We start from the raw sequence: 24,375 nt of genomic DNA, 5'->3' as shown, positions 1-24,375 counted from the left end.
AGTGCATTAAAGTGAGTTCAGGAAAGAGAAGTGGGTTTTCATTAGAGGAGAAAGTTGGGTCGACAACCAAATGTGACTTCTGTTGGCTTCTGCGTGTAGAATCTGCTGGTGTTTTGTAGAATTTCTGGGGTGGATGTCTTTGAGGCTCTCCTGTTGGTGAAGGTTTCATAAAGCGGAATCTGAATTTATCTTCCCACGAAAGGACTTCTTGGATATGGTTCTTGGAAATTGCTTGGTTTATCAGAACCACTGTGGGTGCTCCTTCAGGCCACCTTTACTGTGTTTGATGGAAAGCTTTGTGACGTCTCATTTCTAATTTGATGCTAGGTTGATATTTTAATATTTTCTGACATTCTCTTTGTTCCTGAAAATTCCCAGTTGAGTGTATGTGGTTGTTTTGAATCACCAGATACCAGGAAATATAGCCAATATAGCTGTTGTCAGCATAGCCAGCATGCCTTGATATAATGTGTGTATGGCTTCTAAAATGAAGAGGTGTGAGTATGATCAAACTTTTAATCACAGGGTAATGCTAAAAATTAAGCTGTTTTGGTTCTATTGAATTTGTTTAAGGTTTATTTATTCAGAGAGAGGGAGAGGGAGAGGGAGAGAGAGGGTTTGAGAGAGAGAGAGAGAGAGAGATCAATTTTCCATCTTCTGGTTCACTCCCCAAATGGCCACAATGACTGGGGCTGACCCCTGCCAAAGCCAGGAGCCAGGAGCTTCTTCCAGGTCTCCCACATGGGTGGAGAGGCCCAAGCACTTGGGCCATCCTCTGCTTCTTTCCCAGCACAATAGCAGGGAGCTGGATCGAAAGCAGAACTGCTGGGACTCAAACTGGTGCCCATATGGGATGCTGGCATCGCAGGTGGCGGCTTCACCAGCTATGTCACAACACTAGCCCCTATTGAATTGTTTTTTAAAATGTGGTTTGATGTATAAGTTTTACAACAAGATCTCCAAATCCTTTGATGCTTGTCTCATTGATTTGTCAGGAGAAGAATCTATATAGCCTTTCGCCTTGAATTTGTGCTCTATTCTTGACCAATAGAAAACATACAAGTGATGCTGTACCAGTTTCTGGCCCAGGCCGCATGAAACTAGCAGCTTCCACTTCCTGTTTCTTAGGATGCCATCATGTTGTAAAAAACTGCTCACTGTAGACTGCATGGCATGTGGCCCTGTTTCTCATGGCCTAGGACCAGGATAGAGGAAGGAAGGAAAATGAAAAAGCTAAGGGAGAAGTTCTCCGTGGGTCTTTAGGAAGGAACCTGGGAGCTGCTAGTGCTGATTACTTGGCACTGACCTGAAGGTCAGTACTTAGCTGAGAAGCCTGGAAATGCCTTGTTTGCCTGAGCAGCCATGTGCTCAGCTGGAATCCTAGTAGAAGAGAAAGGTTGTTGGCAGGGCCGTCTCTGGCTTAGTCTTTTGCTACTTTTTTCCTTGCCTGCTTTATTATTTCTATTTCAGTTAATTGTCTCATTTTATTGAAAAGTTACCTGTCTTACCTCAGATAAAAATCTTTCACAGACTGGGAACAAAAATCATGATCTTTGTTTGTTCTGTTTAGAACTGTAAGTTTTTCATAGCAACATCTCATCTATTAATATAGAAAACAAAAGAGGAAAAACCAAACAGTATGAACCAAAATGAAAACACTAGGACTGATTGTTTTTTTTTTTTTTATAGATTTTATTTATTTATTTGAGAGGTAGAGTTACAGAGGGGCAGAGAGAAAGGTCTTCCTTCCGTTGGTCCACTCCCCAAATGGCCACAACAGCCGGAGCTGCACTGATCCGGAGCCAGGAGCCTGGAGCTTCCTTAAGGTCTTGCCACGCAGGTGCAGGGGTCCAAGCACTTGAGCCATCTTCTACTGCTTTCCCAGGCCATAGCAGAGAGCTGGATTGGAAGAGGAGCAGCCGGGACTAGAACTGGTACCCATATGGGATGCCGGTGATGCAGATGGAGGATTAACCAGTGCCATGGTGCCGGCCCCAGGACTGACTGTTAATGTTGAGTTGATATCTATACATATACTGAAAAAATGTAAAATAAATGGAGTATATAAATTCCACTTACTATAGTAAGAATCTAAAACTGTGCTTTAGGGTAAATGGGAAGTTTGGGTTTTTGATAAAGGTTAAGTCAGGATGAGACAAGGCAAATAATGGGTTTTTAGTCAGTTGCAGTGAGAATCTCCAATGGTATGCTGTTAATTTTTAGTAGGATTTCCATATTTTGTTTGTAGTAGTTTTGTCATGCATTTATTGGTGAAATAGGTTAATGCAGTAAGATTCACATCACCCAAGGGGGCCATAGGAGGCACATTTAGCACTGGCAGTATTCTTGTCCCACACCCTCACTCCACTGGATATTTACCTTGAGTCTGTTCACAGCTCTGGAGCCAACTAGAACTGTATATGGAATAGAAATATAATACTCATATTAAGACAACAAGGAGTTACATGTGGCTTAACAAAGAATGTGAGGAATCAGGAGCATGGCCAGGTCCTAGAGCAAAAACTCAGGGAAAGGACATTACAGAGGAAGAGCGTCTGTAAGATACAAATGGAGGCCGGTGCCGCGGCTCAATAGGCTAATCCTCTACCTAGTGGCGCTGGCACACTGGGTTCTAGTCCCAGTCGGGGCGTTGGATTCTTTCCCGGTTGCCCCTTTTCCAGGCCAGCTCTCTGCTGTGGCCCGGGAGTGCAGTGGAGGATGGCGCAAGTGCTTGGGCCCTGCACCCCATGGGAGACCAGGAGAAGCACCTGGCTCCTGGCTTCAGATCAGCGCGGTGCACCGGCCACAGCACGCCAGCCGTGGCAGCCATTGGAGGGTGAACCAACGGCAAAAGGAAGACCTTTCTCTCTGTCTCTCTCTCTCACTGTCCACTCTGCCTGTCAAAAAAAAAAAAAAAAAAAAGATACAAATGGAGCCTTTGGACTGTATGGAAGATGTCAGCTGTATGAAGATATTTAAATGAGATAATCAGGGAAATCTGAATATTGACAGGATAGTAAATACTGACTAGCTATTATTTAATTAAGGAGTCCCTATTAATTTTTTAAATGTGGTTGTGTTACAAAGGAGTACTTACTGAAACAGATATGGGAGTTTTTACAGTTGAAAATGCTTCATTTGGGATTTGCTTTAGAATTAAAAAAGCCAGTTGGCCAGAAGTTATGTGTTAATAATTATTACATGTTGGTGACAGCCATGTGCACATGCATTATACTACCCCATATAATAAAAAGTTTACAACATGTCATCCAAATCTTACTCATTTGAGAATAATTTTAATCCGTAAGTAGAAAAGTCGTTAGTGTTTTATTTCTCAGAATCTTGTATAGAAGCAAAATCAGTGAAAATACAGAAGTGGTTTGATGGTTGTGGTTTTCAGGGTTTGTTGAAAACATCTTAGCCTTACACGTTTGCTGGAAGATGACTTTGATATTTAAAATGGAAGTTTTATGATTTCTGAGGTGTGCAGTCACTTCTTGTTATTGGAGGCAGTTCTGTTCTATAAGGCGTCGTGAATACTGAGTGAGCAACTTCAGCCTGTTGCTTCTAGAGGAAACAGAGTGTTTTCTGTGAGCCTCTGCCCCTAACATTTTCATCAGCTGTTTAGAATATAATCTTGTTTATGTGTGTTTCTTTTGATAGGTCCCTTCTTTAATATCTATTCTGGGCTCTTTATCATTGTACTCAGTCCTGCCAACAGGACCATAACTCATGCCCAAGCAAAGCTTTTATCATGCAGTTTTTCTCTGTTAAGACTCTCACACCATTTTGAGGCTTGGAAAAACCAACTAGAGCCTCAGTTCATCGCTTGGGGGTGGTGTGAAACCACATGCATAAAAGTGTAAAAACCAAACCAAACCCAAAAGTGGTACTAGATATACCTTGAAAAGGACCCTCATTCAGTCTGAGCACTGAGACAAGAAGGCAGAGTGAGTGCCTTGCTCTGAGTGTGTTAACAGTGTCAGTGATTTTGCCTTTCCGTGTATGTAGCTGAATGTCCATAGGTGCCACAGCATTGATTTCGGTTCCAAGTAAATTTGAGCAGGTAGGCAAATTTGCAAATATGGTATCCATGAATGATGAGAATTGAGTTTTCTTTGTTTTCCTGTTGAAAGCTTGACTATAATATGTCATGGTAAAGATCTTTTCTGGTCATGTCTATTAGGAGTTCTGTGTGGTTCCTGTACTTGAATGTCCCTTTGTTCTCCAAATCCGGAGAGTTTTCTGATGTTATTTCACTGAATAGCCTTTCTAATCCATTCTCTCTTTCCATACCTTCACGAACTCCTAAGACCCATATGTTAGGTCATTTGATAGTATCCCATAAATCTCAAACACTGTTTTCAGTTTTTCTAATTTTTTCCTATTTGTTTTTGTCTGACTGAAAAATTTCCAAAGATGTGTCTTCTAGCTCAGATACTCTCTTCTATCTCATCAAATTCGTTGTTAAGCCTTTCTACTGTATTTTTTATTTGACATGTTGAATTCTTCATTTCCAGTATTTCAGATTGATTACTCCTCAATATCTGTACCTCTTAACAAAATTTTTCACTCATGTCATGTATGGGTTTCTTTAACTCATGAATTTGTCTCTCATTCTTTTGAGTAATCTTATGATCATTCTTTTGAATTCCTTTTCAGGCATTTTATCAATCTCTTCATCTTCACATTCTAATATTGAAGTGTTGTTGTGTTCCTTTGGGGGAGTCACATTGTCTTCCTTGCTTATGTTTCTTGTATTCCTATGTTTACTTTTATGCATTTGTGAACTACTTGTTGCTCTTTTTCCTTGTATGGCTTTTATCTTTGAAATATGCCTCTGTGGCTTAGAGGAGTGTCTACACCTTCAGAGGATACCCAGATGCATGTCCTGGGTGGGGCCTGGGAGCTCGAGTCAGTGCTTGGGAGGGGTTCAAGAGTCCAGGGTAACACCTGTGGTCTCCTCTGTTGTCAGCAGGGGGAGGTTATGATCACTGTGTGATCACTGCCTCACCTCCTCTCTGCCAAGGTGGTCAGTGCCTGGGGTGAGCCCACAGTGGCTGTATACCCCATGCCTACAGGATCATGAACCACACAAACAATCTGTGTGGTCCTAAGTGTGAGTACAGAACTCTCTGCAATGACCCATCCCAGGCACTCAGGGAACGCTCAGCCTCTGAAACCAGACACAGGGTTTTCCCAGAGACCTAGCTATACCCCATGCCCTATAATGCAGTCACAGAATTCCCACAGTCATTGCTGCAGGGCTCCCACAGTACAAGGAACAGGGGATCCACTCTCAGTCCTGTGAGCCTGCTCCGTCCACCAAGAGCCCAGACGTTCCCAGACCCTGCTGTCTGTTGGTGTTCTACCTTGGAAGTTTGAATATGGTTGCCGGTGATAGAGTTAGGGCAGAGGCACACCTCACAGGCTTACGTGGGCGCCCTGCCCCTGCCTGCCCTCCATGCCAGACTCAAAGTCGAGACTGTGGATTTACCCTCAGATAAAATCCCCTACTTGCTCACATGTGAGCTGTGGCTGCCTGCACGTGCCTTATCAGGGTGGTGCCTCCTTCCTAATTGTCACTGGGAGCCCTTGTTGGGTAAGGACAGCAGGCAGTGTGCCCTCCCTTCAGTGTTCAGATGGGTACCCTGCCCTCTGCTGGCGCTCCAGGCTGGTCTCTAGTCAGTGTGGTCCTCAAGGTTCCCCCTGAGGCAACAGCAGCAGTGACACAGGTTGCTGTGGACTCCTTTGGCTTCTAAGATGGCCTCTCCTCCTGACCGTCCGTCCGACTTTTCCTGCGAGTGTGGTGCTCTGTGGGAGTAGGGGAGGGGAGGAAGCAAGCAGCTTCCCTGCTCCAAGCCTGGTAGTCGCTCAGGCTCCAGTCAGCTCCCCAGGCTGAAGTCAGAGTCCGTGGGTGGTGGGGGTGGGTGCTGGGCAGTGTCACTGTGTTCCTAAATATGTATATATGAGAACATGAAACTTGTGTAACTTGAATAAAATTAAAAAAAAAAAAAAAAAAAAAAGGGTGGCGCTGTGGCTCACTTGGTTAATCTTCTGCCTGAGGCGCCAGCATCCCATATGGGCACCAGGTTCTAGTCCCGGTTGCCCCTCTTCCAGTCCAGCTCTCTGCTGTGGCCCAGGAATGCAGTGGAAGATGGCCCAAGTGCTTGGGCCCTGCACCTGCATGGGAGACCAGGAGGAAGCACCTGGCTCCTGGCTTCAGATCAACGCAACGCGCCGACCATAGCAGCCATTTGGGGGATGAACCAACGGAAGAAAGACCTTTCTCTCTGTCTCTCTCTCTGTCACCGTCTATAACTCTACTTGTCAAATAAATTAAAAAAAAAAAAAAAAGTCAGTGGATGACTGTGGAATTCCCTCTCAGCTAAGACTGAGCGACTACCAGGCTTGGAGCAGGGAAGCTGCTTGCTTCCTCCCCCTCCCCTACTCCCACAGAGCACCACACTTGCAGGAAAAGTCGGACGGACGGTCAGGAGGAGAGGCCATCTTAGAAGCCAAAGGAGTCCGCAGCAACCTGTGTCGCTGCTGCTGTTGCCTCAGGGGGAACCTTGAGGACCACACTGACTAGAGACCAGCCTGGAGCGCCAGCAGTTTCTTTACCTTGATGTGGTAAGATGGTGGCTGGCGGCTGGCGGCTGGCGGCTGCAGTGGTGTCTTTGTCTTCCTTCCTCTTGTGCCTCACGGAGTCTTCCTTGTTTTTCCCCTTCTTTGCTGAGAATTTCCATCAGTCAGACCCCTGGAAACGTGGTCCTTCCTTTGTTCTTTTCTTATCCCAGAGCAGCTGATGTTAGTGTGGCTGCACCCTGTTCAACCATCTTGGAAGTCTACTGCCTTTATGTTACTTTCTGAAAACTTAGTTTTCTTCCAGTTTTAGCTTGAAGCAGTTTTGAATATATGTGTAAAATGTTACTAGTGAAAGAGTAGTCAGACATTTTATAATTGGGTTGAAATTGCAGTGTAGTATGAAAAGTTCTGATACCAGTTTTATAAAAACCTAAAGTTGATTGTCTTAAGCATGTTATGTTTAATGCAAAAAGCACATATGATAAAATGTATATAATGCATATGATACTATGAACTCTCAATATGGATGATACAGATCTGAATAAAATTTGAGAAAATTTTGATAAAATGTACATAAAAGATGACTTGATATTTGTTTAAAATGTAGCATTTTTTTGGACCCCGAGACTCGAAGAGCCATGGGAGAACAAGCTGTAGCTCTTGCCAAAGCAGTGAAGTATTCCTCTGCTGGCACGGTGGAGTTCCTGGTAGACTCAAAGAAGAATTTTTACTTCCTGGAAATGAATACGAGACTCCAGGTAACCGAAACTGGTGTTCCTTCTTCTCTGGGCCTCTGCCCTTTGTTCTTCCTCACCTGTTCCTGCCTGTTTTATAAAAGTTAAAGATCAGCTTCTTGAATTGCTAAGTAAAGGTCTAGTTTTTGTGTTTGTGCTGAGATACATGTTAGGAATAACAGATATGTGACCCCTTACTTTCAGGATCAATGTCTCGCCCTCCGGCTTTGTTAGTGTTAATGCTTCATGTTGGAAATGCCACTGTGTTTTTTTCTTGAACCTTTTGGGATGAACAGTATTTGTCAGGATTCATGTGGTAAGAGAAACTACACTAAATATTGGAAGTAGAAAGGGATTAAATGCTTGCAAAATCTGTGGAAGGGATGGAGGATGGCAGGCTATCTAGAGAAATGACTCCTAAAATTGTTTCACACAGTTAGCCTTCCAGAAGGACTACTAGCCCTGCTAGTTAGGAGTTGAGAAATCCAGTGGCTGCCCTGGAATTGTTGGCTGCGGGAACACATCCGATTTCCAGGGAAGGTTTCAGGAAGCTATTGATGCTGTAACTGCTGGGTTACTTTCTTTTTTCTTTCCATTTATTTAAATTGTGCACTATACCCATATAGAAAAGTACATAGAACACATATGTAGAATTGAATAAATAATTATTAAGGAAGACTTTGTGTAAACATCATCTGGGTCTACAAGTAACAAAAATGCTAAGACGTATGGTTATTTTTGCCTTTTTTTAAAAAAAAGATTTATATTAACAGGATCTTATTTGATATTTTCTTTTATTCTTTGGTTCTTTTCTCAACATTATACTTATGAGATTGATCCACGTTGTTTCATGTAACTCACTATTTATCTATTCAGTTTCTTATAGATATTTAGTTTTATGAAATTTGTATGCATTTGCTAGGGCAGCCATAACAAATGATCATAAACTGGGTGGCTTCAGAAATTTATTCTTTTTTTATTTTTTAAAAATATTTTATTTATTTATTTGAGAGATAGAGTTATAGACACAGAGAGGGAGAGACAGAGAAAAAGGTCTTCCATTTGCTGGTTCACTCCTCAAATGGCCATAAAAGCCGGAGCTGAACTGATCCAAAGCCAGGAGCCCGAAGCCTCTTCCAGGTCTCCCATGTGGGTACAGGGGTCCAACCACTTGGGCCACCTTCCACTATTTTCCCAGGCACATTAGCAGGGAGCTGGATCGAAAGAGGAGTAGCTGGGACATGAATCAGCGTGCGTATGGGATGCTGGCGCCACATGTGGAGGCTTAGCTTACTATGCTATAGCGCCGGCCCTCAGAAATTTATTCTTTCACATTTCAGGAGTCCACAGGCTGACATCAAGGTGGTTGCAGTTGCAGAGTTGGTTCCTTCCTGGGGCTCAGAGAAAGAATAGGTTCGAGTGCATGCCTAGCTTCTGGGGGTTGCTGACAGTCCGTAGTGTTCCTAGGCCTGTGACAGCATCTCTCTAGTCTCTGCCTCAGTGGTAACATGGCCTTCTCTTTGTGTATGTTTGTGTCTGAAGTTGGCTTCTTCTGTATGGATACCAGTTGTGTTAGACTGAGGACCCACCTTGCTCCAGTATTACCTCCTTGTAACTTAACTACACCTGCCAAGATCCTACTTCCAAATATAATCACATTCACAGGTTCTGGATAAACATAAAGTTTGCGGTGTGGGGGATGGAAGCTATTCTATCCAGTACACAGTTCAAAAGATAACTTGTGTCTGTAGTGACAGCTTGTAGGTGAGTGGTTGCCTAGGGCTGGGGAGAAGCAGGAGGACTAGGGACAGCTAACGGTAGAGACTGAGGTAGATCAGACTTAGGCCTGAAAATTAGATCTACTTTTCCTGCATTGGACTTTGGATGGGATGGGGAGGAGAGGTTGAGTGTCTGCAGGCGGAAGGCGAGTGGGACATAAGGGTTTCTGTAGCCATGGTTAACTTTCCTGCACCGTTGGGTTGCCTGAGAGCATTTCTCAGTTCTTAATCCATCCTTAGCTTCAGGATTTCCCCTGGTCCTGTGCTTTGACAGAGGGCCTGCCTTTATGCTCCTGTCTCTTTGCCAGAGGTAGACTCCCCTTTCTTACCACGGGACCCTTGTTGGCCTGCCGGTGACTGTAGGAAGGAGTTTTCTGTTCTTAATAGGGCTTGGTCTTGGTCCTTGTGCCCTTGAACCTTTGCCTCTTTCCCTGGTTAGCTTGTACATTGTCCATCTTCACTGACTCTCAGTCTGTCTGCACTCAGACATTTTGGATGTGTTTCTGGGGCTGGCCTTGTGGCATAGGGCGCTGGTTCAAGTCCTGGCTGCTCCACTTCCGATCCAGCTCTCTGCGATGGCCTGGGAAAGCAGTAGAAGATGGCCCAAGTGCTTAGGTTGCTGCATCCACGTGGTTGACTGGGAAGAAGTTCTTGGCTTCAGATCAGCTAAGCTCCAGCCATTGTAGCCTTTTAAGGAGTGAACCAGCAGCTGGAAGACCTTTCTGTCTGTCTGTCCCTCTCTGTTTCTGTAGCTCTACCTCTCAAATAAATAATTTTTTTTAAAAAAGTGTGTAATTCTTTTAGCTGAGTTTTATAATCTTTGCTTTGTACCTGGACCATTTATTTGTTCTATAGAAAGAGTAAACTCTCATATATTTAAGTTTGCAATAATTTTTATGCTTTTGACCTTACCTCTGTAGTTCTTTTCCTTTCCCCCACCCCTTTTCTTGCTTTTATAATATGTATCATTTAATTTTATTTCTATACCTGTTTGGGAATTAAAATACCTCTAATGCTTTGATAGAACCTACACATTACAACATATGACAAATCTTTTAATAGTTCCTAGAAAATGGATATTAAAAAAGCATGAGCACTAAAATGAAGTTGTTTTTAAATTCTGTTTTCCATGAACTTTTGAAGTCCCCTCAGGCATCCCTATTGCTGTCTAATATACCAGTTATTATTTTTCTCTTGTTCAACCAGACTATACTAACACTTCAAAACATTTTAATTCCATTTATCATCCCCTGAGTTATACGGAATTGTGCTCTGTAGGCCATTTCTCTTGTTATTTTTAAAAAATAGTCACCATTTATCCTGTTATACTCACATATTTAATCTTTTCTCTTAATTTATTTCTGGAGATTTCTCTTAGGTGTTTGCTTATGGCACAATTTTTTTTTTTTGTTAACAGTCTATAGCTTTATTTTGCCTTTACTCATGAAAAATATCTTTCAACATATTTTAAAACAATTTATTTATTTATTTGAAAGGCAGAGTGATAGAGAAAAAGAGCAACAGACAAGACAGATAGAGAGATCTTTCATCTACTGGTTCATTCCCCACATGGCTGCAGCAGCTGGATCTGGCTGATCCATGCTGGTCTCCTGTGTGGCTGGCACAGGCTCAAGCCCTCTGGTTGTCCTCTGCTGCCTTCGCAGGCTCATTAGCTGGGAATGATTGGAAGCAAAATGGTCAGGATTTGAACTAGCACTCTAATATGGGATGCTGATGTTGCAAGCATCAGTTTAACTTACTGTGCCACAATGCTGGCTCCTTTTCAACATTTTCTGAAAAAAATTTATCACTTTTTTTAAAAAAGATTTATTTATTTATTTCAAAAGCAGAGTTACAGAGAGGCAAGGCTGAGAGAGAAAAATACCTTCCATCTGCTTGTTCATTCCCCAGATGGCTGCAACAGCTGGAGCTGCAGCCATCAGAAGCCAGGAGCCAGGAGCTTCTCCTGGTCTCCCATGTGGGTGCAGGGGCCCAAGCACTGGGGCCATCTTCTACTGCTTTCCCAGGCCATAGCAGAGAGCTGGATTGGAAGTGGGACAGCCGGGACTCGAACTAGCGCCCATATTATGAGATGTGTTGGCACTGCAGGCCAGCACCTGTTTACATTGTAGCACCATTTTGACATGAGTGTAATCAGCGAAGTTCTGATCTCTAAGTTATATGTAAGAAGTTAAAAAGATTCCTATTGTTTAATTGCACAGTGAATAGCTGTCAAATATTGTGTTGAGTCTCACGTACTATGGCAGAAATGATGCATCTAGATGCATTTTAATATCAGTATCATATTTGTAGCATTTGAGTAGATAATAATCTAGTACTTCCTTTAAAATCATCTTTTTTCTTGGCTTTTTTTTTTTTTTTTTTTTTGAGATTTGTCTTACTCTTGTTATCCTTAGACTTTATTTTTGACTGGACTCAGATTTAGAAGTAGGTGCTCTCGCCGGCGCCGCGGCTCACTAGGCTAATCCTCCGCCTTGCGGCGCCAGCACACCGGGTTCTAGTCCCAGTTGGAGCGCCGGATTCTGTCCCGGTTGCCCCTCTTCCAGGCCAGCTCTCTGCTGTGGCCAGGGAGTGCAGTGGAGGATGGCCCAAGTGCTTGGGCCCTGTACCCCATGGGAGACCAGGATAAGTACCTGGCTCCTACTATCGGATCAGCGTGGTGCGCCAGCCGCAGTGCGCTGGTCACGGCGGCCATTGGAGGGTGAACCAACGGCAAGGGAGGACCTTTCTCTCTGTCTCTCTCTCTCACTGTCCACTCTGCCTGTCAAAAAAAAAAAAAAAAAAAAAAGAAGAAGAAGAAGTAGGTGCTCTCAGAGAAGACAGCCTGCATCTGCATCTCTGGGCATTCTGTCCTTGGCTTTCCTCTTTGACCCCTTCAGTCTCTGGTCAGAAGTTGAGCAGATTCTTCAGTCTCTTGTTTATTTTCTTAGTCCACTGCTTCTTCAGGGCAGCATGAGGCGTTGGTGTTGCAGGACACATGGAGTGAGGAGACGCTGCACCTTGGGTGCCTTGGTCCTCGGGTTCTTACCTTCTTTGTTTAAGGGCTTTCTTGGAACATACTGGTGTATGTCATCTTCTTTACTGCAAAGTGTGTGAAATCTGCTGGTTCTTTTAAGACCCAGGCGACAAGGCTGTGGCATCATCAGTCAACTCAGAAATACCTTCCTCTCTCTCTCTCTCTCTCTCTCTCTCTCTCTCTTTTTTTTTTTTTTTTTTTTTTTTTTTACAATAACCAAGTTGAGAGCACTCAAAGTGGTGTCAGCAGTGCGGTCCTGAATCGATCTGTGCTTGCTTTCTCTAGTCTTTCTAGGTCTGTAGCAGGAATGCCCCTTAACTCAGCAGTAGGCCGACAACCATGGATCAAGACTCCTTGCTTCATGGGAAAACGTGGTCATTCTCACTCCTGGTTCGGACCACATTACTCTAACATTCTTCACCCAGAGCGTCGGCAGCAGCTTCCGCAGCCATGTGCTTCTCATAAAGAAGTACGAAGTTTTCGTTCATCATCCACGTCAGTGAGTTTCTGGCAGCCAGGTGCTGGGAGGGAGACATTCAGCCTCATTTTGAAGCAGCTGATCTTTCCAGCAGCTGCAGGGAAGAGCTTGTCCTCTGTTCTTGTGAGTGCCTTTAGAAGTGACAGAATTTTACCTTTTGGAGATTAATTAGATTTTGCTTAAGACTATGTCTTCATAACTGAATATATCTAATTAGATAATGAGCTGAGAAATCATGTTTTTGATCTGATATATCTTGATGAGAATAATAGCTTGAAGTATGATTCTGAAGGCAGTTTGAATTAAACATTTTGTCTTTTATTTGTTTATTTAAGATTTATTTTATTTGAAAGAGTTACAGAGAGAGAGGTAGAGACAGAGAGAGAAAGAGAAGGAGAAAGGTCTTTCATCCACTGGTTCATTCCCTAAATGGCCACAACAGCCAGAGCTAACCTGATCTGGAGCCAGGAGCTTCCTTTGGGTCTCCCAGGTGGGTGCAGGGGTCCAAGAACTTGAGCCATCCTCTGCTGCATTTCTAGGCCATAGCAGAGAGCTGAACTGGAAGTGGAGCAGATGGGACTCGAACCAGAGCCCATATGAGATGCCTATGCTGCAAGTGCGGGCTTTAACCTGCTGTGCCATAATGCTAGCCCCTGTGTTTTATTTTAGACACAGGAAATATATATATATATATATATATATATAAAATTATTTGATATATTTATTAGTATTTATGGAATTGACAACCAGTGTTTTTTATTAACGCAGTTTGTTACTGTGTTCCTGTGGTGTTTTATTTTTCCATTTGTTTCTGGTTCATTAATCTCAGTCTGTAAATTTATTTGAGATTGTCCTATGATCATTTTTTGTGTGAGACCCAATTGTTGATATTTATTTCAAATAATTCAGTGCAGTCAGTCAAAAATTTATCTAGATACCTGTGATTTGTGTTTGAATAGCTTGCCAGAACATTGTGTTTATACTCTCAAAAAAGATTATAAATTTCAGGAAAAAATCAAATTCACAAATGCTTGAATACATTAGATCATACAGAACCTAATTCTGTGCTATTTAATGTCATACTTAGATGCATTTGGTTCTCTTTTTAATGTTTAATCATACCTTCTTTTCTCTTTTGCATTTACTTCTTACCAGAATAAATTAATGTTTAGTTTTTAGTATATATTTGTGTGAAAGGAAATATTTGATGGGAGAGGATATAGCTGAGTGGGAATGGGAACAAAGAACATTGAACGTCATAGTATTTAGAAAGCAGTATATGTATGTAATAGATTTCTTTCCAATACTGCTTAAATACTTCAGATCTTTTTTTATTTTTTATATTATTTTTAACGACTTTTTAAGGTTTGTTTTTGTGGTGGTTGTTTTCTTTTAAATTTTATTAATATAAGGAGAACAGATTTTATGCATTGTATAGGTACAGTTCCAAGATGAGAACTACATTTCCCTCTCTCTTTCCTTCCCCACAGCCTCTCTCCCTACCTCCTATCTCTTCATTGGTTTTTGCAAAGACATAATTTTAATCTACTCTATATTCAGAGACTTAATTTGTCGTAATAATAATATTCAATGAGTAAAAAATAGGAAGACCACAGTTCCACTGGAGTGTATACAAGGGCTAAAAATGACAATCATATCTCAAAGGACCATTTCATTCCTATACGTTTTTTGTATTCTGTATTAACTGCTACATATCAGAGGAAACACATTTGTCTTTTTGAGACTAGCTTACTTCACTAAGCATAATGGTTTCCAGTTGCATCCATTTTGTTGCAAAAGGAAGGACTTCATTTTTTCTGATTGAGTAGTATTCCATAGTGTATATATACCACTTTTTTTTTTTTTACCCAGTTATCACTTGATGGAGATTTGGTTTGATTCCATATATTAGCTATTATGAATTGAGTTGAAATAAATAGTGGGATATAAATAACTCTTTCATATGTTGATTTAATTTCATTTGGGTAAATTTCCAGGAGTGAGTAAGCTGGCTCATATGGTAGATCTATTTTCGTATCCCTGTAGATTCTCCATACTGACTTCCATAATGGTTGTACTAGTTTACATTCCCCCCAGTAGTGGATTAGGCTACCTTTTGCTCCCACATCCTCACCAGCATTTATTGTTTTTTGATTTTTGAATGATAACCATTCTAGCTGGGGTGAGGTGAAACCTCATTGTGATTTTTATATGCATTTCCCAGATTGCTGGTGATCCTGAACATTTTTTTCATGTATCTGTTTGTCATTTGTATTTCATTATTTGAAAATTTCCTGTTCATGTCCTTTGCCCATTTCTTAGCTGGATTGTTTGTTTTGTTGTTGTTGAGTTTCTTGAGTTCTTTATAGATACTGCATAGTAATTCTTTATCATTTGCATTGTTTTCAAATATTTGTCCCATTCTGTTGGTTGTCTCTTCACTTTGTTGAGAGTTTCCTTTTGCAGTACAGAATTATCTTAGCATGATGTAATCCCATTTGTCTATTTTTATCTTTATTGCCTGTGGACCTGGGGTGTTTCCCAAGAAGTCTTTGCATATGCCAGTGTCTTGCAGTTTCCTTGCTGTTTTCCTCTAGGAATTTGATGGTATCTGATAGCAGATTTAGATCCTTGATCCATTTTGAGTTGATTTTTGTATAAGGTGTAAAGTAGCGTTTTTTTTTGTTTGTTTGTTTGTTTGCTTTTTTTGGCCAGGCAGAGTGGACAGTGAGAGAGGGAGACAGAGAAAGGTCTTCCTTTGCCGTGGGTTCACCCTCCAATGGCCGCCGCGGCCAGCACGCTGCAGCCGGCACACCATGCTGATCCGATGGTAGGAGCCAGGTACTTATCCTGGTCTCCCATGGGGTGCAGGGCCCAAGCACTTGGGCCATCCTCCACTGCACTCCCTGGCCACAGCAGAGAGCTGGCCTGCAACCGGGACAGAATCCAGCACCCTGACCGGGACTAGAACCCAGTGTGCTGGCGCTGCAAGGCGGAGGATTAGCCTAGTGAGCCGCGGCGCCGGCCTAAGTAGGGGTCTTGTTTCATTCTTCAGCCCATGTAGATCCAATTTTCTCAACTCCATTTGTTGAAGAGATTGTCCTTTCTCCAGGGATTGATTTTAGCTTGTTTGTCAAAGGTTAGTTGATTATAAAAATGTGGATTAATTTCTGGGGCCTCTAATCTGTTCCCATTGGTCCACGTCTATTCTTGTGCCAGTACCAGGCTGTTTTGATTAGAACTGCCCTGTAATAAGTCCTGAAGCCTGGTATTATGATGCCTTCAGCTTTATTTTGATTGTTTAGGATTGTATTAGCAATTTGTGATCTTTTGTGATTCTATGTAAATTTTAAAGCAATATTTGTCTACATCTGAGAAGAATGTTCTTGGTATTTTGACTGTGATCACATCGAATCTGTAAATTGCCCTGGATAGTCTGGACATTTTCAGGATGCTAATTTTTCTAATCCATGAATATGGAAGATTTTTCTGTTTTTCTGGTGTCTTCCATTTCCTTCTTTAATGTTTTGTAATTTTCATTGTAGAAATCTTTCACATTCTTACATTCTTAGTTTAATGTATTCCAAAATATTTAGTTTTTTTTTGTTTGTTTGTTTGTTTTTGTGGCTACTATGAATAAAGTTGATCTTAGAAGTTCTTTCCCAGCTATGGCATTGTCTGTATACAAAGGCTATTGATTTTTGTATGTTGATTTTTATATCCTGCAACTTTACCAAACTCTCTTATGAATTCCAGTAGTCAGTCTTTCTCTCTCTCTCTCTCTCTCTCTCTCTCTCTCTCTCTCTCTCTCTCTGTCTCTCTTCTTTAACAGGCAGAGTTAGACAGTGAGAGAGAGAGACAGAGAGAAAGTACTTCTTCTGTTAGTTCACCCCCTAAATGCCTGCTACGGCCGGTGCGCTGCGCCGATCTGAAGCCAGGAGCCAGGTACTTCCTCCTGGTCTCCCATGCGGGTGCAGGGCCCAAGCACTTGGGCCATCCTCCACTGCACTCCTGGGCCACAGCAGAGAGCTGGACTGGAAGAGGAGCAACCGGGACTAGAACTCAGCGCCCATTTGGGATGCCGGCGCCTCAGGCAGAGGATTAGCCTAGTGAGCCGCAGCGCTGGCCCTAGTAGTCTCTTAATGAGGTCTTTTGGTTCCCCTATTTATAGGGTCATGTCATGTGCAAATAGAGATAGTTTGACATCTTCCTTTGCAATTTGTATCCTTTTGGTTTCTTTTTCTTGCCTAATGGCTCTGGTTAAAATTATCAGGACTATATGGAATAGCAACGGTGGGAGTGAGCATCCTTGTCTGGTTCTGGATCTTAGTTGGAATGCCTCCAGCTTTTCCCCATTCAATATGATGCTGACTGTGGGTTTGTCTTGATTGTGTTGAGAATGTTCCTTCTATACACAATTCACTTAAGGTTTTTTTTTTTTAAAGATTTATTTATTGTATTTGAAAGGCAGAGTTACAGAGAGGCTGAGGCAGAGACAGAGAGAGAGAGAGGTCTACTTGTCCACTCACTGGTTCACTCCTCAGATAGCTGCAATGGCTGGAGCTGTGCTTATCTGAACCAGAGCCAGGAGCTTCTTCCAGGTCTCCCAGGCAGTTGCAAGAGCTCAAGGACTTTGTCCATCTTCCACTGCTTTCCCAGATCATAGCAGAGAGAGCTGGATCGGAAATGGAGCAGCCAGGACTTGAACTGGTGCCCAAATAGGATGCCAGCATTGCAGGAGGTGACTTCACCCGCTACGCCACATCACTGGCCCCTCACTTAAGGTTTTTTATCATGAAAGGATGTTGTATTTTATCAAATGCGTTCTCTCCATCTATTGAGATAACTGTATGGTTTTTGTTCTTCGGTTTGTTAATGTGATATATCACATTGATTTGTGAATGTTGAACCATCCCTGTGTACCAGGAATAAATCACACTTTATCTGGGTAAATGATCTTTCTGATGTGTTGTTGGATTCAATTAACTGGTATTTTGTTGAGGATTTTTTATCTATATATTAATCAGTGATATTGGTCTGTAGTTCTCTTTTTTTTCTATATCTTTTTCTGATTTTAAAATTAAGGTGATGCTGGCCTCAAGGAAGGAGTTTGAGAGGATTCCCTCCCTTTCAATTCTTTTGAATAGTTTAAGAAAAATTAGAATTAATTCTTCTTTAAAAGCTTGGTAGAATTCAACAGTGAAGCCATCTGGTCCTGGGCTTTTCTTTGTTGGGAGGGTCTTTACGATTGATTCAATCTCTGTATTTGTTATTGGCCTATTTAAGCTTTGTATATCTTCATGACTAAATTTAGTTAGATTGTATGTTTCCATAAATCTATTGATTTCTTCTAGATTTTCCAATTTGTTGGCATATAGCTATTTGTAGTAATTCCTGACACTTCTTTTTTATTTCTGGGGTATCTGTTTTATATCTCACTTTTCATCTCTGATTGTATTGATTTGGGTTTTCTCCTTTTTTGTGTTAGTTGGGCCAAGTGGTTTATAATTTTTTTTTTAAACTAACTCTTGGGGCTGGCGCCGTGGCTCACTTAGTTAATCTTCTGCCTGCGGCACTGGCATCCCATATGGGTGCAGGGTTCTAGTCCCGGCTGCTCCTCTTCTAGTCCAGCTCTCTGCTGTGGCCCGGGAGGGCAGTGGAGGATGGCCCAAGTGCTTGGGCCCCTGCACCCACATGGGAGACCAGGAAGAAGCACCTGGCTCCTGGCTTTGGATCGGCGCAGTGCCGGCTGTAACGGCCATTTGGGGGGTGAACCAGCGGAAGGAAGACCTTTCTCTCGTCTCTCCCTCTCTCTCTCACTGTCTATAACTCTGCCTGTCAAAAAAAAAAAAAAAAAAAAAAACTATTCATTTTACTGATTGAAGTAAGTGACAGAAGGGGTAGAGATAGAAAAACAGAGATCATCATCTGCTGGTTCAGTCTCTAGATGGCCGCAGTTGACCTGGGCTGAGCTCAAGTCAGGAGTCCAGAACTACGTCTGGGTCTGTCACAGAGTAGCAGCGATATGAGCACTTGGGCCATCACCCACTGCCTTCCTTGGTGCTTTAGCACAGAGCTGGGTTGGAAGAGCAGCAGCTGGGACTTGAACGTGGATTCTGATGTTGGATGCAGGTGGCAGCTTAACTTGCTGTGCCACAATGCTGGCCCCAAGATATTCTTTTAATAGGAGATTTTCTCTTCCAAAATTTCTTTACTAACCTTAAATTATAACACTTAAAACACATCCACTGAATTCTTTATTTCCTAAGATATATGTTATCTCTAATTAGTGTTTCAGTTTGAGCTTGGAGGGCTGTAATTTTCTTTGTTCTATTTTTTTTTAACCCCTTGAAATTTCCTATTTGAACTGTCACTTTCTCTAGCTTCAGAACTTGTGAAGTTTGTTTTTTTCCCCTCTAGTAACAGAATGTGAGTAGCATCTTCACTTTGGTAAATTTCCTTAAAGATGAAATTTGAAGGAAATACTAATTTCTTTTAAGGAAATGAAACACTAGAAAAGTCACCAGATTTGGCATGTAAATGGTTCCGATGACTGATTTTGTTCTCATCACAGTTAGTGTATCAGAATTATCTCTTTTATCTTCGTAATCTTCATTTTTGCTTTATTTTTTAAAAGTGACTGGTTTTCTTTTGAATCAAGACAAAATTGAATGCTTTTGCATCACAGTGCATGTTTCTTTGTGTGGTCCTGATTTTCCCTCACAGCCCTGTTTGTTGCCTGTGCCAGTCTCTACATAGAACTCAGATACCTTTGCTTTGACCCCTGTGTAGTGTGTCATGGCACCCTCATTGCTTGAAATGGTCTCTGTTCTCTGGGAGCAGTCACCCATGGATCCCTCCACCCACACCCAACAATGGCAGTGTAATTCTCCATTCCACACTTGCGTTACTGCCATTATTTTTCCTCTTGTTTTATTTCCCAGCTACTTCAGGAATGTTGCATACTTAAAGTTTTATCTGCTTAATTAATTAATTAATTAATTTATTATTTTGGGCACACAAATTTTAGAATACTTGAGTACTTGTTTCAATTGGTGACTTTCTTCATTAAAATTTTGTAAACGGATTTATTGATACATGAGATGTTCAGGGCTACAGCAAATTCCCAATAATTACTACAACACATTTTAAATCAATTCTGATCTTAATGTGATATTAATACACAGACAGCAGATTCAGTGCAGTTCATAGATAAAACTGTAAGACTATAGTGGTACTTCCTTCCCACTTCTCCCCCCACCTTCTTTCCTTGTTTCTTTGTTTCTTAATTTTTGAGATAGCATATATTTTTAAAAAGATTTATTCATTTATTTGAAAGGCAGAATCACAGAGAGGCAGAGGCAGAGAGAGAGAGAGAGAGAGAGAAAGGTCTTCCATCTGCTGGTTCACTCTCCAAATGGCTACAATGGCTGGAGCTGAGCCAATCTGAAGCCAGGAACCTGGAGCTTCTTTGGGACTCCTGCGCTGGTGCAGGGGCCCAAGGACTTGCGGCATCTTCTACTGCTTTCCCAGGCCATAGCAGAGAGCTGGATTGGAGGTGGAGGAGTGGGGACTTGATCCGATGCCCACATGGATGCTGGCACTGCAGGCAGTGGCTTTACCCGTTTTGCCATGGTGCCAGCCCCGAGATAACATATTTTTATTTTACATTATTGTTAAAGGCTTAATGCTCCACTAAGACTTCAATAAGTAAAAAGTAAAAAGATCATACTTCAGCAGGAATATAGACAAGGGTTATAAACAACAATAAAATGAAAAAAATATGTATGTCACAGTAAATTTTAAATAGCAGGTTTATAACAGTGTTGTATATCATTCTTAACCATTGGTTTGGTAAAAGTATAAAACAAAGTTTGACAAAATTATGTTTGCAGTGACACTGATAGAGGCATTTATTGTTTTCTTTTTTTTTGATTTTTTTTTCCAATTTTAGCTCCCACATGTGGTATTTGTCATTCTGTGTCTGGCTTATTTTACTCAGCAAGAAGTCCACCATTTGCATCCATTTTCATGTAAATGGTAGAATTTCATTCTATTTTATCTATGAATAATATTCCTTTGTGTGTGTATCACTTTATCCATTCATCTGATGATAGACACTGTGGTTGATTCCGTATTTTAGCCTCTAATCTGTTGCTGTGGGTCCACATGTCTGTTCCTGTGCCAGTACCAAGCTGTTGTGATTATAATTGCCCTGTAGTATGTCTTGAAGTCTGGTATTATGATGCTTCCAGGTTTGTTTTTGTTGTTTAAGATTGCATTAGCTATTTGAGAGTCTCTTGTGTTTCCATATGAATTTTAGAATTTTTTTTTTCTAAATCTGAGACTATTGTTTGTATTTTGATTGGGCTCACATTGAATCTAAATTGTTTTCTGTAGTGTGGACATTTTGGGTGCATATACATTTACTATAGTCCCATCTGCCTGATGAATTGATCCCAACATCATTACATAATGCCCCTTTTTTGTTTCTTTTAACAGTTTTCGTCTTAAACTCTATTTTGCCTGACATTAGAATGGCCACTCCTATTCATTTTTGATTTCTATTAGCATGGAGTATCTTCTTCCATCCTTTCACTTTCAGTCTGTTTGTACCTTTGTTGGTGAGGTGTGTTTCCTGTAGATAGCAGCAAATAGATGGGGTTTGTTTTTTAACCCACTCAGCCAGTGTGTACCTTTTAATTGGAGAATTTAGGCCATTTACATTCAAGGTTATTATTGCTAAGTAATGAGTTGGTTGTGCCATTTTTTATAAACATTCCCATTGTTTGTTTCAGATTTGTCTTGGGCGTTTACTAGGAGATTTTTCTGTATTCACATCTTTTGTAATGCTAACTATGTTTCTCTGTTTCTTTAGCACCTCTGTAACTATGATTTGTAAGGCTGGATGAGTGGTAACAAATTGTTTCAATTTCTCTTTTGGAAGATCTTTATTTCACCTTTGTTTTAAATGAGAACTTCTCCTGGTGCAGTATTTTGGGTTGACAGGTTTTGCTTTTAGGACTATGTTCTTCATTCTCTTCTAGTCTGTAGGATTTCCAAGGAGAAATTAGCTGTTAGTCTAATTTGAGCATCTTTTAGGATAAACTGGTGTTTATGTCATGCACTTTTTAGGATCTTTTCTTTATGTTTTATTTTTGAAAGTTTGACTATAATGTGTCATGGTGAAAGTCTTTTCTGATCATGTCTACTAAGAGTGCTATGTACTTCCTGTATTTGGATGTTCATATCTTTTTTTCAAATAAGGGAACATTTTTCCTCTTATTTTACTGAATAGGTCTTCTAATCCATTCTGTCTTTCTGTGCCTTCAGAACCTCCTAAGAAATGTATGTTTGGTTGTTTGATGGTGTCCCGTAAATCTTGAACACTATTTTTTTTCTGATCTCTTCTCTTTTTTTTTTTCTTTTGTCTAAGATATCCAAAGATCTGTCTTCTAGCTCAGAAACTGTCTTCTGCCTCATTGAGTCTGTTAAGGCAATCCACTGATTTTTCTGTTTGACATATTGAATTCTTCATTTCTAATATTCAGTTTGATTTTTCTTCAGTAACTCTGTGTTCTATCAGAATTTCTCATCCGTGTCAGGTCTGTCCTCTTGTATTTGCTTCTCTGTGTTTTTCAGTAATCTTATGATCTTTCTTTGGAATTCCTTTTCAGGCAGTTCATCAGTCTCTTCATCTTCACGTTATAATGTTGAAGTGTTGTTGTGTTCCTCTTGGAGAGTCCTACTATCTTCCTTGTTTATGTTTCTCATATTTCTACATTGATTTTTGGGCATCTGTGGACAATTGTCAGTTTTCTCCTCCAAGGGATTCTGTCTTTGAAATATGCCCCTGTGGCTTAGTGGAGTGTTTGCTCCTTCAGCCAATATGGAGACATGTATGCTGGGTGGGGCCAGGGAGATCTGGCCCGTGCTTGAGGTGGCACAAGAGTCTAGAGTGACACCCAAGTTGGGTGTGGTAGATCTCCTCTGTCTTCATCAGGGAAGAGAGTATGATGCCAGCCGACATGATCAAAGCCACAGCCCCTGTCTGCCACTTGGGTGAGTCTGTAGTGCCTGTGTATCCTACCCACCCACTCAGATGCATGAATCGCACAAAGGATCTGTGCACTCCTCATTGTGAGCATGGAACCCTCCGCAGTGACCGACCCCAGCATTGAAGGAACTCAGCCGCAGAAGCCAGACCCAGTGATTGCCAGAGATCTAGCCACACACCACAGTGTATCCCACAGTCCCAGGTTCCACAGTCCCAGGATGGAGGTCTCCCACAATCACAGAGAGCGGGGGATCGCCTCTGCCCTGCAAATCTCTGTCCATGGAGAGCTGTGGCATTTCTGCAGCCAGCTGCCTGCCCAGCCAAGGTTGGTTGGTATTCCTCCTTGACAAGTTGAATCTGACACCTTGATAGAGTGAGGGAGGAGAGCAGTGTGCCTTGGATTCATGGAGCTCCACGGTTGCCCCGCCTCCCACCAACCCTCCAGGCCAAGACTCTGAGTCTTTGGAGACTGGATTTATCTCTGCAGTAAAATCTCCCAGTCACATGTGGGCTGCATCGCCTCTACTGGCCTGATTAAAATGGCGCTGCCTCCCTGCTAGTGGCTGGGCACCTTGGTTGTGGAGGGGAGGAAAGCATTGTGCTCTGCCTTCATGGGGTTCGGTGGGCACGCTACGCAATGCTAGTGCTTCAGGGTGGGCTCAGAGTGGAGACTGCCAGGTGCTCTCTGAGGCAGTATCACCAGTGTTGACGCACACCTCGCTCTGAGAAGTGGTGTCACCACCAGTTGCTGTCTGGAGGAGTCTCTGGTGGTATCCTGCTTGCTGATTCATGCTTGCACCTGCTCCACAGAGTCTCTCTCCTTTCTGTAGCCTTTCCGCCACAAACGTCTCTCCTGTTCCTGGGAATGCAGTTCCTCTCCTGTTCCTCTGATGCCTTCCCATGGTCAGAATCAACGCATCTTTTCCCTCTTCGGCTGTCTTGGATCTCTATGTCTAGTAGTTAAAAAAATATTCCTACTGTTTTCCACAGTGGCTACACTGATTTACATTCCCACCAGCAGTGTGTAATAGTTCCCCATTCTCCCCATCTTTGCCAGCATTTGTTATTTTCTGTCTTTTGAATAATGGCCATTCTGACATGGGTGATTGGTGTCTCATTGTGATTTTGATTTGCATTTCCCTTATGACTCCTGATGTTGAACATTTGTTCATATATTTATTGGCAATTTATATTTCTTGTTTTGAGAACTGTTTGTTGATGTCCTTTGCCTATTTGTTAACTGGATTGGTTGTTTTTGTTTTTTTCCTGGATTTTTTTTGAGATGCTGATATATCCTGGATATTAATTCTTTCTTGGATATTTAGCTTGCAAATTTTTCCCCCCACTCTGTTGGATGTCTTTTCACTCTAATGGTCATTTCCTTTGCTGTGCAGAGCTTCTGAGTTTGATATAATCCCAGTAGTCTAGTTTTGTTTTTGCTGCCTGTGCTTTGCGGGCGGTCTTATCCAAGATGTTGTCATTTACACCAGTGTCTTGAAGTATTTCCCCCACATTTTCTTACAGCAGCTTCATAGCCTCAGTCCTTAAATTTAGGTCTTTGACCCATCTTTGGTTGATTTTTGTATATGATCAGAGAGCGGGATCTGATTTCTTTCTTTTACATATAAAAGGAGTACCAGGCTCCTGGCTTCAGCCTGGCCCAGTCTTAGTTCTTGGGGCCATCTGTGGAGTGAACCAGCAGA

At 41.8% G+C, this 24,375-nt stretch overlaps 1 protein-coding gene across 9 annotated transcripts in view; it reads left to right on the top strand.

The window, feature by feature from the left end:
- Nucleotides 1–24,375, top strand: part of PCCA (propionyl-CoA carboxylase subunit alpha) — a 432,698-nt gene that overhangs the window by 162,366 nt on the left and 245,957 nt on the right. For all 9 annotated transcript variants that reach the window (XR_016212709.1, XR_016212708.1, XR_016212710.1 and 6 more), the window contains one exon: nt 7,196–7,346. Coding sequence is in view for 6 of the 9 variants with exons in the window: in XM_070048637.2 (XP_069904738.1) it covers nt 7,196–7,346 (151 nt within the window). In the remaining 3 variants the exon portion in view is untranslated. The remainder of the gene's footprint in view (nt 1–7,195; nt 7,347–24,375) is intronic.

Source organism: Oryctolagus cuniculus, chromosome 9 (assembly GCF_051225735.1).
Source record: "Oryctolagus cuniculus isolate XC-2025 breed Fujian yellow rabbit chromosome 9, ASM5122573v1, whole genome shotgun sequence".
Classification (NCBI taxonomy): Eukaryota; Metazoa; Chordata; class Mammalia; order Lagomorpha; family Leporidae; genus Oryctolagus; species Oryctolagus cuniculus.
The sequence above is the reverse complement of the archived record's forward strand: the minus strand, read 5'-3'. Positions and strand labels throughout refer to the sequence as shown.